This window comes from Strigops habroptila, chromosome 2 (assembly GCF_004027225.2).
Source record: "Strigops habroptila isolate Jane chromosome 2, bStrHab1.2.pri, whole genome shotgun sequence".
Taxonomy (NCBI): Eukaryota; Metazoa; Chordata; class Aves; order Psittaciformes; family Psittacidae; genus Strigops; species Strigops habroptila.
In genome coordinates this window covers 14,713,529-14,729,928 of record NC_044278.2, presented here as the reverse complement: position 1 = coordinate 14,729,928, position 16,400 = coordinate 14,713,529, and the positions used below count along the sequence as shown (strand labels likewise).

The 16,400-nt window shown below is 36.2% G+C and overlaps 2 protein-coding genes across 8 annotated transcripts in view; one reads left to right on the top strand and one right to left on the bottom strand.

The window, feature by feature from the left end:
* The window catches only part of ARL13B (ADP ribosylation factor like GTPase 13B), a 43,384-nt gene that overhangs the window by 17,750 nt on the left and 9,234 nt on the right, over positions 1 to 16,400 (top strand). For 5 of the 7 annotated variants that reach the window (XM_030471477.1, XM_030471479.2, XM_030471476.2 and 2 more), the window contains exons 5-6: positions 7,731 to 7,823; positions 14,956 to 15,061. In XM_030471477.1, coding sequence (XP_030327337.1) covers positions 7,731 to 7,823; positions 14,956 to 15,061 — 199 coding nt within the window. The remainder of the gene's footprint in view (positions 1 to 7,730; positions 7,824 to 14,955; positions 15,062 to 16,400) is intronic. The other 2 variants (XM_030471482.1, XM_030471480.2) reach the window with 1 other exon arrangement.
* STX19 (syntaxin 19) lies at positions 513 to 11,675 on the bottom strand. Its single transcript, XM_030471485.1, has 2 exons — positions 11,378 to 11,675; positions 513 to 1,499 (listed from the first exon to the last, which is right to left on the bottom strand). Exon 2 carries the CDS (start codon positions 1,418 to 1,420, stop codon positions 542 to 544), a length of 879 nt encoding a protein of 292 aa, XP_030327345.1. The 5' UTR covers positions 1,421 to 1,499; positions 11,378 to 11,675; the 3' UTR covers positions 513 to 541.

The window sequence follows — 16,400 nt, the reverse complement described above, 5'->3', positions numbered from 1 at the left end:
ACTGTGTTAGAGCACTATTTGTCATTCAGTTCCAAAAAAGGTGGACTACAGGGCAGAAACCTGTATGTGTAGAATTTTTTTGGTAGGAGTTCAGATTAACGGAACAAAAACCCCTTAGATTTGAACCAAGTAAATATGACTGCTAAAACCCCTCAAGGCAATTAAAAATACTAATTATTATTTTGTAAAAGCTAAACTAAACCATTATTGTGAACCCCGGTTTTGAGATGAACAATATCTTCAATGCTTCCCAAAAGCACAGGTAGTTTGTTGCCACATTGTTTTAGTTTGAGTGGAAGAACAAAAAAGTGACACTTGTGTCCTTTAATCCTTTCCCCTAGTTCATGTGTTTCTGTGCAAAAAATATCACTCTTTCCATTCTTCTAAGTCTATTTGGAAAAACACATGCAGTTTTTCCTTAGAACTCTATGGAAAGGGAAATGGGAAGAAAAATTAAGCAATCGAGGGATCCTGAGCCTGCTTTATAATATCAATTTACTAAATCGAAGCCATTCATATTTCAAACAGTTTATTTCTTTCGTCATTTGCAGCATGGACAACACCAGCAGCATAATGCTTTGCAAGGGTTTCTTTTCCGATATTTGACTGCAAGCCCAAATTTTTCTTTAGATACTTGAGTGTATTCTTGAGTATTGTTCATACTGATTTCAATGTTGTTGATCATGTCCCCTTGCTCCTCCACCAGAACTGATATCTGGATAAAAAGTTCCTTTAAGTCTTTGATCTGGTTCTCCAGAGTAACTAGTTCTTTGTGTCTCTGTTCAATCTCCGAAAGCTGAGCTTTGGTAATTTTGACTTCAGTGAGTAGATTTTCATTGAAAATTTCCCATTTTCCTTGTTGGAGCATGTCATTGACTTCTTCCTCAGATACTTCTTTACCAGCCACTTCAAGCTGACGGAGAATAAATCTTCTGCATTTCTCTTGCTTAGCAGTTATAGCATCGTTGTACGAGAGCATAGCATTTAGGTAACGCTGGGATAAGAAAGCATGCTGGGAAGCTAGAATTCTTACTGTGGCACGTGATGGCCCATGTTCGTTTTCAGCTTTTTTCACTGTTTTTGACAGTTCATCCAAACATTTTCGTATGTGCTCTGCTTGAATTTTTATTTCTCGTGCTATGTTAGATTCCTTTTTAAGAACACTGAATCTTCTCATTGAAGATACTAGGCTTTTTTGTTGTTGACTGAATTTATGAACTTCCTCCGCCAAATTATTGATGTCATTCTGAAGCTTCTGGATTTCATGCAAGTGCTTTTCAGTTATGGGCTCTTGTTCATAAATAATGGCCTGCTGTTCAAACTCCTCCTGCTCTTCTTCTTGTACAGTTGTGCTGTTGTTTTCTCCAGCTATCTGTAGTTCCTTAGCTCTCAGTTTAAGCTCTTGAAGGCGGTCTTTCATGATTTCTGTGTTCAGGGGTTTTTTTTACCCTCTTGCAACACAGGGAGTTGACTCTATTATCTTTTTTCTTCTTGTTTCACTGTAATCGAAGTGTAACAACAATCAATGTTAGCAGTTATATATATACATGTAAAGTAGTTTTGGAGAATAAAGCTACTTCCCTCTGCACAAAAGTAAAGTAAAAGTAGAAATTAATTGGAAGTGGCAGGTATTCTGAACTAATGTACAAGATAGGTGGTGTCAATACGCTCCACCATTTAATCCAGATTCGGTAGGAATTAATAACCTGAAGTTTTTAATTTATCTTCAGATGGGTATGGTTTAACAGTCTTTCCTCAGCTTCTTCATTGTAGTGTGTTTTCCCACATACAGTGATTTGCAGCCCAGTCCCTTTTCTGTGGTAGATTTGTGGTGTACAGTCCAGCATTTAGAACAATAAGGAATATGGCACATGGACATGACTTTTGCTTTGGGAAGGAGGAGGGAAGTAACTCAAATTCTCATTTTATCATTATTCCTTATTTCATGAAAACTAATCAACTTTTAAATCCTTTAGGAAATAATAGAAGTGAATCTGCTGCTCCATTTTTGGATTCTCAGTAGGAAGCACACACTTCAGCTTTTGAGGTTATAAGATAAACTATGTAATGAATCAGAGCTCTGGTATGAGTAAGCTACTTTAGCCTTTTAGTTTAGCCACACTGAAAAAACTTTCTTTATTTTTCCTTTCCTTCCCTTGCTTGGGGAGTTAAACTGATAGTAACTGAAGCAATTAACTCTACAGCAAGGCAGAACAACAGAACTCTAACATAATTTAAGAACTCTAATAACTTAGGATGAAAATACTTTTTTATTTATGCAAATGTACTTTGTGCACTTCCGTGGGATACAATTCAGTACTGTTTATTTAATAGAAAGTGGATTTAGTTCTGTTTTCTACCTTAGCTGTTGTGCAAGCTTTATTGGAGGTATAATTAAGAGAAAGATTCTATTGTGCATGTTTTGGGAAATATCTGAGTTCAACTATTTTTAATTATAGGGAAGAAAGTACTTTCCTCAAACTCTATATGAATGTCTTCCTTGGACTATCATCAAGAATGGAAAATTTCAGTACAAAAATAAAATGTCCAGGACTAGAAGATAATGGAGTCTTCTGGTTAAATGAAATGTGTCTTTCAAAAGGCTGTTCAAGCATAAACAGTACAGTAGTATCTTTTGGCTGTTTTCAGAGGTTTCAGGCAGCCTTCTGAAACAGTAATGCTTTATAGGTGCATTTCTTCTGAAATTCCAATTCTAAAAATTTAATTACTTTTTTTTTTTTAGTAAGCAAATGCAGTATTACTCTATAGTATCCAAAAGGATGCATGTGTAATAACTGCAAAGGATCAATCCAGTAACCTGTCAATATGCAAACAATTTTGTTATGTTTTAACAGCTTCAAATGATCCTGCTGTGGTATCTCTGCTCCCTTCTCCGTATTTAAAGTCTCTAAATAGATTTTTGCATAATGTAAGTCACAGAGTTGAACAGTGTGAGCATGTCTTCCACAGACTTAAGTCTGGCTTCTCTGCAGGAGAATTAGCTGAAAAACAAAACTTGAAATGCTGCAGAGATCAATCGTGAGAGAGAATGGTGATATTCTACCCTAACATGGATTTCCCTTATCACTTTTTTGTTTTTTCATTAATGCCTTAATACCTGAATTTAGTGTTTGTTGATTCACATAAAGGGAATTGATAAAGCCTGGAAGTCATTAGAAGTTATAGTAATGTACTGAGACTTGTCACTGGGCAAGCTTGCAAGTAATTTATGGGAAAACATTACTGGGGGGGGGGGAGGAGGAATGCGACGTATTAATTTTGTTACAGTAATTCCTCTTCATTGCCTAACTTGTGTATCTCCTCTCAGCATAAGTCAGGCAATTTCTTCAAGATAACATTCTTCAGGAATGTTTCAGAGCTGCTTGGCACCACTGAGACTGCTGCAGGGAAAGTTCAGTCTTTGTGGCATGTGAAAGGAAGTGTTAAACGAGGCTTCAGAGAAGTGACCTGAAAATCTGTTTTTAGTATAGCCTAACACATCTGCTGACCCATGTTAATTTAGCATGGCTTGACAAGCCTGTGATTAAAAGCAAGTTCTAAGAGCATCATTAATGCTCATGATATGAGGTGGCAAGACTTTCTTTTATCTAAGAGAATGCAAGTAATAACTGAAAAGCTCTAAAACATGTATGCAGTCATCCAGTTACTCCTTCAGAACACAATGCAATTTCTCAAAAGGGCAGTTTCCAATTTTCCATATGATTAATCTCCTATGGTTTGAAAGTAAGTTAAACACAGGAGCATACTGGGCTTCATCTTCAATTTGTGAATGCATTAACGATTGACATTGACTTTTCAATGCTTTAGGTGCAGTGGTCTTGAAATAGCTGTATTCCTGGGGGGGAAGCAATGGAATTGCAGATCTGCAAGTATTCTCAAATATCAAACTTGCAAAGAAGTAAGAAGAAAACATTTAAGATGATTGCTCTTAATGGATTTTTTTTTCCTTTTTTAAGCATCAGTTTCACAAAAGAGTGGAATGTAAGCACTTGAACCCTAGTTTCATATCTTACACCCTATCAGGCTTGCCTTCAAAACCTGCCACTGAATGTGCTTGCCAATAAAAGCGGTTGATTATGCTGGCAACTGAAATGCATGCTGGTTTCAAATAAATAAGGATGTCTTAATGACAAAGATAACCTTGGAAATTGTTGGCTTGAATTCCTGACTGTTCCACGACAAGCTCTGTTCATATACTGAGGCCTTGTTGTTGTCCTATGTGTTTGTGTGTATATATAGGGGCACATCCTGTTCTTTTGATTGAGATGAAAGATCTCTTTCCTTGAAGTTTTTGTCAATAGAGGGAGAATATGCCTATTCTTTTAGAGCTGAGTAAAGCGAATACATGGACCAAAAGCACTTCAGTGTCATAGTGTGTCCCCTACCTTCAATAAAAGGTTTTAAAATATGATCCCTCTGAAACAATAAAGTAGCACAGCCTAGTATATCTTTTTCTTCATCAAAGGTTGGAAAATTTGGGTTAAAACAGCTAAGAGACTGACTGCAGTACAGGCAAAGCAGATCAGTAGATGAGAAAGTATTAGCTTGTTAAACTGTAGCTTCAAATTATTGACTACATGTAGAAATGGCCCTAAATGCTCTTACATACATAAATCTGAAGAGCATTGGTGAGGTTTGCCCTTGTTTCTAAGCATTCCTCAGTCATAAATATTGCTGTGTCATCTTTTATCTACTGATACAAAAACCATATCTTTGGAGATGGAATCATAAGCTGATACCCAGTCTTTAATAAAAGACGAGCTGTAGAAATGGAGTTGCTCTAGTAATATAGCTGCAATAACTTAGTCAAACTGGTGTGGCACTGTGTCTTCTCTGTTCACACTTAGAAGCACTGTAAGACTGAAAACATAGCCAAAGAACAGATGGGGCTACAGGATAGATTTGAAGAGGAGGTGGCAGGGGTAAGGAAGGGAAAGGAGGAAGAATCAGGCCCAATTTTTCCCAGTACCTAAGTTGTACTTAGAGTTCAAGGATTTCTTATGTGCTTTCATGCACGCGTTTGGGGAGAAAAAGTAGGAGTACACATGCAGCATTTCAGTTTGGCCACTCTGATAAAGTATGTCCTAAATTCAAAGATAATGAATTTGATGGAAATGAATATATGAATATTTGTGTATTATCTTCTTTTTTTTTTTTTTTTTTTGGGGGGGTGGGGGCAAAAAATACTTAACACAACAAGTTGCAGGGTTCTTTTGCTTAATTGCAAAGCAGCCATATAGAATATGCTTCCGCCTATCTAATGTATTACTTGACTCAGTAAACAGGGAGCCTGCATCCAAAAATGAGATTTGAGTTGCGTTAAGTTAAAATGCATAAATGGATATGTGAAGTAGGTAAGTTGATCATATGGAACTCTTGTTACTGGTTGTATTAAGATTTAACGGCTTATTTTTTTGGCTTTGATGATTGTTTTATTTCCTTTCCACTCTCTGACTTACCCAAACCTGTTTATTTTAATTTCCCTAGTTTTGTTTGCTATTTCTTGGTTATTCAGTACCTTCATTAAAATGTCTCACACAAAAGGCTCTGTTTGTATTCGATCTTTGAGCAATTTGTATGCCTCCTTATGTTCATTCCGACATACTGCCATCCACCAGGAGCCTGGCAAGAGGACTTGCAGGGAATTAAGAGACAGAATTCTCTCTTTAAGAGCTCTTTGAGATATATGATCTGTGTTCTGCGTCATACTCCTTCCTTTACCTCTGCTGAAACAGCTACTTTTTCTTTCTTTTTTTTTTACAATTGCAACAAAAATAAGGGTCAGTTTGTTTTCCTGTTCCTTAGTTATGAGACGATTAAGGGCACTGGGTAGAGGACACTTTCAGGCAACATGTCACAAAGGAATTTCAGGTTATAAGTAATATTATTATTATTATTATTTTTAACCTATTTCCAGGCTGAAGTGAAGTTACATTATCGCTCTGTTGTATGGTGCCAACAAACCTGTGTAACTGTTATTTTGGAGCACAATGGTTCTGAGTAATGTTTGGAGTCATACTGTGGTCTGGAACTTGATTACTGCTTTAAGTGTCTTAAGTGTAGCAACAAAGTATTAGTGAGAAATATATACCATTTAAATGCTACAGTTTAAGATACTTTGTGGGAAAAACTAGGGCTTGAGTTGAAATTTCAGTCTCGTGTATTCTCACAAAAAAGAAGGAACTTGTTTGATGCTTTTTGGAATTTTGCCCTATTACCCAAAAATATATCTGAAGTAACTAAAGTAAGCAATCTTGCTACAGTAGGTTATGTTTATTTTCTCCTTTGTTTAAAAAGTTTCCTCTAACTTGAATACCTGGTAAACAAATGTGCTTAAATCAAGGATTATCACAGCAAGGTGGTTGATGAAAATATCCCCTTAAAGCATTTCTGTCTTAAGTTGATAAGTGCTTGGAAAAACATATTTTAAAATAGTTCTAAGTTCAAGTTTCTGTATGTGGGAAGTGTGGGAGTGGTTCAACAGGAAAATACCAAAGGCAGAGAGCTTGCTCTGGTTATGAGCCTAAAAAAAAGATGTCATTTTATGTGGAAGGTAGCTAAATTGTATCAGAGTATATACAAGATAATAGTGCAAAATCAGTAACATTTTCAGCACAGGGGACTTAAGTGCTAATGGATGCATCATTCTAAATATTAGAAAATACTAACACACAAAGGTCGTTTGTATTTGTCAGCCTTTGTCTCTGGGAAATAAACAACCTGTAGAACATTGCTTTTGGCATTTCCTGCTATATAACAATGAGGAAATGCAATCTCATTGCTTGTCCCCTTGAGACAATGTTATCCACCATAACTGCCATAAGGCTACCCAGTGAAACCAAAATGGCCAGTATGTAGGAGCATGGAAATGCTGCTTTTGAAGCAAGGTAGCTTGGGAGTTCTCTAATTACTGTGATATAGATCATGGCAGGTGGTGAAATGGTGATACTGAGTAAAAACTTGAGATACCAATGGCATAAAACAGGTCTGAGTATCCAAAGTTCAAAAGATGGGTAAGAATGAGTCCAAAGTTGCTGGAAAAGTATAACCAAATTGTGCTGCTGGAGTAAGCCCTCCAAGGGAGCTGTAGAGGGGGGAAAAGAGATCTGAGTGACTTAAAATAATTCAGATGTTCTTTGGTGTCTGGAGAGAAATCTGTAACACAGTCATATTGTAGGAGATGTAGCTGTCTTGTGTTGATTGTGTGATGTTGGATAATGTGAGAGAGAATCCTGAGAGAGAAGAGAAGGAAATAATACAGGGTATAAAGTTTAGCATTTTGAGTGGGAGAATACAGCAGTTTGTCAATCATCTGTGTAACAAGCTTTTATACTTTCAATATCTCTACAACTGTCAGGAATTTTCTTAAGTTCCAATGAGAAAAATGGGTGGGAGGTTGCTATTTCATTCTTGACACTGAGAGTGGTAAAATACTGGCACAGGTTGCCCAGAGAGGTGGTAGACGCGCCACCTCTGGAGACATTCAAGGCCAGGCTGGTAGTAGTTCTGAGCAACCTGATCTAGTTCAAGATGTCCCTGCTCATTGCAGGGGGTTGGACTAAACGACCTTTGAAGGTCCCTTCCAACCCCAACTATTCTATAATTCTATTTTATGAAGTATTTGGTTCAAAACCACACAGTGAATCAGTGGCAAGTCTGAGATTGTTCTTTGAAGTTTTGGAACCTGTGTTGTGTGTGTGTGACTGCAGGTGTGGAAGACTTGAGGAAAAGCATCTACCACCATTTCCATGTCTACAAACAGCAGTTCTCACGTTCACTACTGATACTTTGCGTAATGGAAGGTAATGAGTTCATGCTTTCACACTGACATAAGTCACAGTTTTGATGACGTATACTGCACTTACAAGTCTCGACTGACAAATCAATGATCTCACTCTGCAAATCAGTTAGTCTGTAGATTATTCTCTGTAATAGGTAAGGGAATGGAGTATTCCTTGATTAAAAGCAAAACTGAAGAAATTTAATGTTTTGATGGTGGCTCTTTTACCTATTAAACCAGAGATTTACTGTCAGTAATGCTCTTTAAGAGAGCTCAGAAATGAGCAGTAGAGAGAAGTAAATGTGTACATTGTAGATACCTAGGTTTATTTCTATATTTACAGCAAGAATAATATTAGAAATCAGCACCTTCACTTAATTAGCTGGTTCAAGTACGGTAGCTGCCTGTAGGTTGCAGAAATACAGAAAAAAAATTGTAATCACCTTTGCCAAAAAAATCATATAAGTAAGGTGCAGATACTGATATATTGTAAAATGGTATTTGAAAATAAATTAGGAGCAAGAGAAAGGGCTGCAACAGGATAAAGGACATGTGGAATTCTTTCCATTTGTTAGGATGTATAGTTTGAACTCCTAGTTAACAACTTTTTATTGCTATAAATCAGTTCCAAGATTTTTGTCTTCCTGACAGTAGAATTGCAGGCTCAAAATCTGTACTGTGCAACATCGTAATTTACATTCCCATTTCATGTCTGTCAGACCATATAGCTACATATCACAGCCTTGGAACTCACCTGTAATAAACATAAGGATTTCCAGGCAGCTTTTTTTAAAATATATCTCATAGGCAACTTTGATTAAGTTACCTTAATGTTTGCCTAGGTATTGATATATCAGGATGAAATAAAGTATAAGAAAATAATTCATATTTACAATATTTTAAGTCTCGTACAAAAATATTGTCATTGCTTTTGGAATTACACATCTGGAAGCTGAACTTAATATTGTTGATATGAGCTCAGGCATCTCTTTGGATGCAGCCTATTTGATCAATGGGTATGATTAAACTAATAGTAGAGCAGAGTGTGTCAGAGAAATATGGTTTTGGTAAATACGAATATGATTCGTATCTGAAGTGAGAATGAGGCCACTTTACCAAAACGAAACAAGTTATAATTGTTAACATTCTTGTGACCACTTCAAAAGGTAATATGAGAATAAAGTTCCTCTAGAGTTGCCTAGAGATATTATAAACAGGATGAGTTTAGAATCTTATTTCTAACTATTCTCTTATTTAAATGCGACCTGGAGGAACTGTTCAGGGAAAAGGTTGAATTAGAGAAATGTCTCTTATATCTCCCAGCAACTGCATGAAAGCAAATTCTTAATTGACATTTGCAGGCAGATAATCTCGTAGCACTTTATTCACCAGTTTTTCATTATAGTTTACCCTAATATTCAGAGGATTGTTTTGCATAAGAATTGAAGGCATGAAAAGCAAATTAAAGAAATTAAATAAGCCAGCTTATTTAAGAAAGAGGCTAGTGTCAATCAGTAAAAAGTAACTGATGGGTTTGTCATTGTTGTCAACAATCTAGAAGGCACAGGATTTTAGGCTGCTGAAGAAGCATGTAGTTTAAGATCTCTTAACACGTACCATCTGGATTATTTCAGTGTAGTTAAAAGCTTTCAAAGGCAATCCGCAAAAAGCCTGCGGAAAGAGGGGGCTCCAAGCTTAATCTTAGAATGCCTTATGGTCTCCCTAGGAGGCCTAAAACTGTTGGCTAGTTCTCCTATCTGCTTGTTTGTTAAAAATGTCAAGAATTTTGTTTTCTGTGACTTCCTTGAAAAGCAAATGAACTGCCAGTAACTGAAGAGGAAAGAACAAACTAAACAATCCGACAAACCACCATCTTTCTGTCTTTTTGTGGATCAGGAGTTTGACTTTCATGGATGTTAACATAAGCAAAACAGAGAGAGACTAACAAACCTTTTCTTGCCACATCTGCTGAGACCTCACTTCCCTACGACAAAACATCCTATAAATTGCTGTCCAAAGGATTGCCCAAGAAAAAAGGTAATAGATGAGAGGTGAAATTTGTGAAGGAAAAAGAGCTAAAACAGCATTTTAAAATAGAAGACCAACTGTAGACTGAAGAACATGGTATTGTGCTTTCGCTTGTGTTGATTGTTGTTAAATTCAGAGGTTCCCTCTCTTCTTTGTTTTCCCAGGAATTCTAATTCAGTCTCTCAAAGCTACGGCTTCTTGGAGTAGCCTTAAAGACTAATATACTTGATCTTAGATACATAATTCTCATAAAACATATTTTCCTAAAGTTGCTTTTAATCATGTTGATAGTTCTGATACTGTAATATTTTAACTTCAGGGATGCTTTGCTTTTCATTAATTCTGATGGCCACCATACAGGTTTGACCCAAAATTCTGGGTTCGTGATAACTGGCTCTTAATAACAACCCCAAAAGCAGCATCTCTGGAACAGTTACAGATAGCCCTCCTCCCTGCCCCAACCCAGTGTGTACTCTCGACAGTATTATTTTTCAGTATTATGTTACTGGATGAGAATCCCACACAAGTGGAGAGAAATGCTAAGTTGGAAAGTAACAATCTTTAAAAAACCCTTCCCAATCTGCAAAGCAAGAAAACAAACACATGCATGTGCACATACCCTCACACAGAATACCCTCTTCCAAATAAACCCTGCTGTAACACTTGGATTTTTGATGAAAGCTGAGATACAAATGTGTCCATTTCATACTGGATTTTTTTTCACCAGATCTTTTGGTTTGTAAAGTAGAGTTTAATGCTGATTTTTTTATTTATTTTTTTTATATTTCCTCTTTGCTCAGTAATTTATGTTTTAGAAACAGGTCAAGGAACACACATAGTTTGCATTCAGACTTTGTTTTTCTCTGGCATGACTTCTGGCTTCTAAGAGAAATATTGTTGCTGAACTGTAGATGTCAGTTGTGCCAATGCACACATACACTCCCTTTCCACAATGTTTCCCATGACTCTTAACAAAAGCTCTCTAGTTGCTTAAAAAAATCCCACTTGATATAAAAGCAATTGGTGCCTACCTTTTCTTTATTTCTGGTGTAAAGTAAGTTTGTTACTCTAAGAAGGTTCCAAATATACTTTATGTGAAATTGAAATAAGCCAAGCATGATTTTATATGTGAAAGCCTCTTACTCAGCAAACCTTATGTGATAAACCAACAGACGCTCTCCTGTGCTTTCAAGTATGTTTTGATATATGCTGCCTACAGTTTTTTAAACATGAAAAATTGCTATGTATGAAGTTCTATTGACTTGGAAAATTAAAATCAAGGTCTTTCCTTTAAGATAACTCACATGTGTTCCCTAAAGAAGAAAGTTTTATGCATAAAACTTGCCTGAAAGCCTAGCATTCCTATGCATGAGCAGCAGAGCTCTGAGACTGTATTTACTCTGAGAAATACTCAGTTCTTTACAGGGTAGACATCCATTATTTGTTTGTCTTGACACTGAGGCACATTTCCATTCTAAACCACATACTACACAGTCTTTTTCTAATATTTGCAACTTTATAAACTTCAAGTAGAAGAAAAGTCTTTACCTTTTAATCCTGTGCTGGTGGCTTTCTGGGTTATCCTTTACAGAGGAACTTCTGAGGTTAAACTTCAGTATAATCTGAAAAACATCGTTTTGAATATTTGCCTAAGCAATTCGTCTAGAGTGGCATTCCATTATTTTCTGCATGCTTTCCGCTTCTAGCTCCTTATATAGTTGTCCAAGGGTTCATCTTCAGCAGCAGTGGTGCAAGAGAAACTGACTTCTGCAACTGCTGTAGACAGGCAAATTGATTACTTTCTACTTGGGGAATCTGGTTCTGCCTGTTTGAAACCCAGCCTTGCTGAGAGGCGGATCACTCCTGAAGCTGCCCAGTAGCAGGAAGTGTCTAGGAGCAGCTCCCTAGATAGAGGCCTTGTAAGCTGGAAGTGGAGCACTGCCTACCTATGAAGGACAAGTGTAAGGGCAGGGATTGCTTTCTTCTACACTAAAGCATGAAGGGGAAAGGAAGCAAGGTAGGTCACGGATGTATTAATGCATTTACCTGGAAAGGAAAAGAAAAAGCAGTAGCAAAACAATGCCATTTATCACAGTATCTTAAAATTATTTTAACTCCATTTATAAGTTTGACCTAAAGGCTGAAGCAGGCAGGAGTGTACAGCAGGAAATGTATGACCTGTGCAAAACATAAGCTGGAGACAGCTATTTGGATATGCTACTTTTCCAGATGCAGCACCTCAGCTGTTATTTTTTTTAATTCAGTCAGTATTGCAACAGGATTGCTGTGGAGAAAATGGAAGCTAATTGACCAATAAACCAAACCTTACACCGTTTAAGGTATTAAGAGGTTAAAAATCAGCAGCTACTGCAAGTTATAGGACGTTGGTGTCACACTCTCGGTTAGCTATGCAGTTTACCAACATTTCATTCTGCTTCAGCTGTGCTTTGTAGAGTGTGCAGTGCAATAACACAGTAAATAGTGCAGTTATTGAATCTTCAGGTGAGAAAGGAATAGGCTGTGGCAACAAACTGTGTTCAGAAATATTTTCTTCAATTAGATCTAGGTGGATTGACAACACTGCTGAAGAATCCTTTTTGAGACAAAGGGGCAGTGCCTCAGGATTTCCAGACTGTAACAAAGATGGTTATGTGGGAAAAAAAGGAGATAATTGTTTCCAATCTTTTAATTACTTTCCGTAGCTTGCTTGAATTTCATTTCAGTTTTTCCCTGGTTTAGCTTTGGCCCTATTTCATAGGTAAATACTGAGAGGATATTACTTGTTCTACCTGGTTGGTGAGAAGGGATAGTGCCAGAGCATTATAAGTATATTGAGTGTCATAAGTTCTGTGTATGCATTGAACAACAGTTAGGGAATCTCTGCACTGAATCATACAAAGTACTGTAGAAATACTCTTTTTGTTGAGAAGTGGGAATGAATTATCAAAGGAGGGGCAGAGAGGAGAGCCATTTGAGTTAATAATGATGACTTGAGATTTCAGAATAAAGGCTATGATGTCTGGTTCCAAAACCATCTGCTATTGTGTTCGTAGAAGCCAAATATTTGTGATTTTATCCAGAAAGTTGAATCAGAGTTCTCATGTAATGGAAGGGTTGCTAAATTTCAGAACAACCTTCATCTAGTGGAATTCCTTTATTAGAGAGAAGCAAGTGCAATTTTCAGATTCCCTAATGCTATGGAATACTCCTCTTTACAGCTTTTCCACTTAGCTTGGATTATTACTGTTGTAGAAGGTGCAAAATAAGGTTGCATTGTATGCTTATTTTCCAAAATGGTGTACACTGATTAAAAGCAAACAGTACCACTTTTCATGCTGAAAAATAGTAACTTCAAACAGGAGTAGTTCTGTTGCTTGTAAAATATCATTTAATATCTTTTCATAATCTCTAGAGTTTTACCATACTCACTTTTAGTTAAAAGCAGGTAACAGAAGAGGAAAGACTATATGTCCTATTGTCACAAAGAGATTTTACGGAAGAAGGGAACAACTCTTTTATGACTTGACCTCTCAGACCCTCAAGAAACAGGAAATACTTCCTATGTGTGTTTTTGTCATTTTTGTTTGTTTAAAATACATATTTTGGATTTGTATCTAAGTTTCTCCATTTGTTATTAAAATTTGCTTGTAAGTGAACTCTGAAAGTCATTGACCAACATGACTGCAAGTTTACTTTTCTAAGTTTCTTCTTAGGGAATACATCTGCTTGGCTAACACATTCCTAAATACTTAGGTAAACTTACCTTGTAATGCATCCTACCTTTTTCAATGTTGACCAGTTTAAATCCATTTTAATCAAGAAATTGAGGTCTTGAGGACAATCAAGTCCTGTGAGTTTCATGAAAACAATTACTTGGATGGCTGAGAAAAATCCCCATAAGGGAAAATATTTTGCCTTTCTGTGAGAGGTGGTTCCATACAGGTTTTAGCAGTTACTCTTGCTTTTTCATACATGTAGTTTGTCATGTACGTTTTAGGGCTTTAGATCAGAAGCTTTTCCAGTTTTATTTAATATATGGAGGAGTTTTCAGTGAAACATTAAAAAGTTAGTCTTGATAAAAGGAAGTAACTTTCATTTCTGTGGTTAGAATATGGTATCACCAAGAGTTTGCGGAGGTGAAGAACTTAAGCATTTGGGTTTTTTATGATTCTGGACAGTCCTTTTATCTTTGTAGTAGTTATTGATAAGAGTGTTGAAAGGAACATAACAGCCTCTGCTTCAGGGTGTATGTTCATATTAAAGTATGAAATAATGAGTAACGTTCTTTGAGTGGTAAATCAGATCTGGTTTGTGCCTGTTAAAAAAATACACATTTGTGGCTATGGTGTTGGTTGCAGTTACAGAGTATATGGAAAAAAAATCTGATCAACAGTTCCCCCAGAACTTAAGATGTTTATCTTCTGGAGTCTTCTTTGCTACTGTATCTATAAGAAATAAGACAATGATGGCATTTTATCTTACAGAATGATTATTTTGTAAGCTATGTGTTTCGTTCAACTTTTTTTTCTTGCTTCTCTCTATTTAATATTAAATAATAAAGTACGTTTACAACATCCATTTGTGCAAGTTTCTCCCTCTGAGCTTTGTTTTACTTGTGAAGAGCAGGTTCAAATGGTTACACGTTACATATCAAATTGTTCGGCATCAGAGAGAAATTTCGGATAGTAGGCAGACCCAAGATGATCATGAAGCAGTATTATGGGAGGAATTGTGCATGGTTTGGGAAGTTGCTAAGTTCTGACTTTTAGTCTGTAGACTCCAGCAGATTGTACTGTGTAGCTTTAGATGTAGAACGGTACGGTCTTTTACATCATCTTCTTAGCTGTAAAATATAATTGCTTTGTCTATTAATAATTAGGTATCTTTTATTTAATGTTAGTATCAGCTGAAAATAGTGCATGGACTAATTGGCTGAAAATAGTGTATCGACTAACATGTTTATTAAGTAGAAAGAACAATTAAGAATTAAAGGTGAAACAAGGCATTTTCTCATTACTTTCTCCTTTTTCCCCTTCTTTTTGCTTTTCTCAAAAACTTAGCTATTGGAAATCTGAGAATCTGTTTCGTGTCAGGGTGCAAAGTGTTTCTTTTGATCTTTTCTTTAGGCTGGCAAATAAACAGGACAGAGAAGGAGCTCTGTCAGAAGCAGATGTAATCGAGTCCTTATCTCTGGAAAAGCTTGTCAATGAACACAAGTGTCTATGTCAAATTGTAAGTATATTTTAAGATGATTCATTTTCTAATATATATGTAAATCTTGCAATAAGGTAGGGCAATATGCCACAGAGCATAAAACTGAAACTAAAACCCTGCAATCCCAGCAAAGATACAGTACATATATCTGCTCTGCAAGCAACTCTCTGCTCACCTTGTTGCTCTGCTTCTGGATCTGTTGAAGAAATCTTTAGAACAGGGATCCTAAAAGTGTACCTGCTGGTCCATTTTGAAACTGTAAGAATTTGAAAATGTAAGAATACTTAGTTACTGATGTGGTTTCAAACCTCTTTAATTGGACAAAAAGTTTAGTATTCCACCTTTTTAAAAAGAAGCAGGAAATGGAATTTGCCTGTGTTGGCGTTCAGGAAGGATCATTGTTCAGCTATGATATTTGTCTCATTTTCATAGCTAAAACCATCATTTAGTCTGAGTCACCATCTGGCAAAGAGTACGAACTTAATCTGATTCCTAGGGCATCTTATTCCCAGCACAATAGTCACCAAAGAACAGTGTTAGAGCTAGTTGCTCTATATTTGTCCTAAAATAAATACCTACATTTCAGATGTAGTGTTCACAGTCACATTGAAAAAAAAAAAAACCCAAAATAATAAAAAAGGGATGGGAGGATCTGTATGAAAGCTGTTTAATATTGGTCAATATTTCAAATAATTTATCCAAATTCGTAGTCCCTGAAGTTTTCTTTAAGCCTCCTTTCTTTAATCAACCGGTTTGTTAGTAATTATTTGTTGGCTTTACTTTAATGATCTTTTTCTAATCGCAATAAGAAACATTTTAAAAGATGATGAGAGTTTTGCTGTTATTAATCAAAATTAGAAGGCAGTTTTGCAAAACTATTCCAGCTGGTATTGGGGTTTTAAAATTTTAAAAAGACTTTTAATTCCCTAAGGAGAGTTGCAAAATTCATAGGGTAATACATATTGCTATTTTTTTCTCTAGAAAGTTGAGTTATAGCAGGGCACAGCTATGTTCATTATGTCATAACGCTCTGAGTGCTTTTCTTCAGTCAGTGGACTTTGCATTATGCTTATGTAGCAATCATAAAAACAAAACTTTTGAGTTTGCCATTTTTTTCCCAAGGGACTTCTGTGACAAAAATATTTTCTTGCAAAGCATTATCAATATAAAAGACCTGAAAGATTCTAGTGTATTTTCCAGTACTTAGATTTTCTTAATTTATGACATGTTCCAGTAAAATGTTGTTGTTGTTCTCCATTTACATCTTGGGTATAATCGACAAAGAAACTGGATCACATGCTCTAAGTCATTTTGGCTGAAAGCAGCTGAGAGTCTTACTTACTCAAATGGGCAGCTT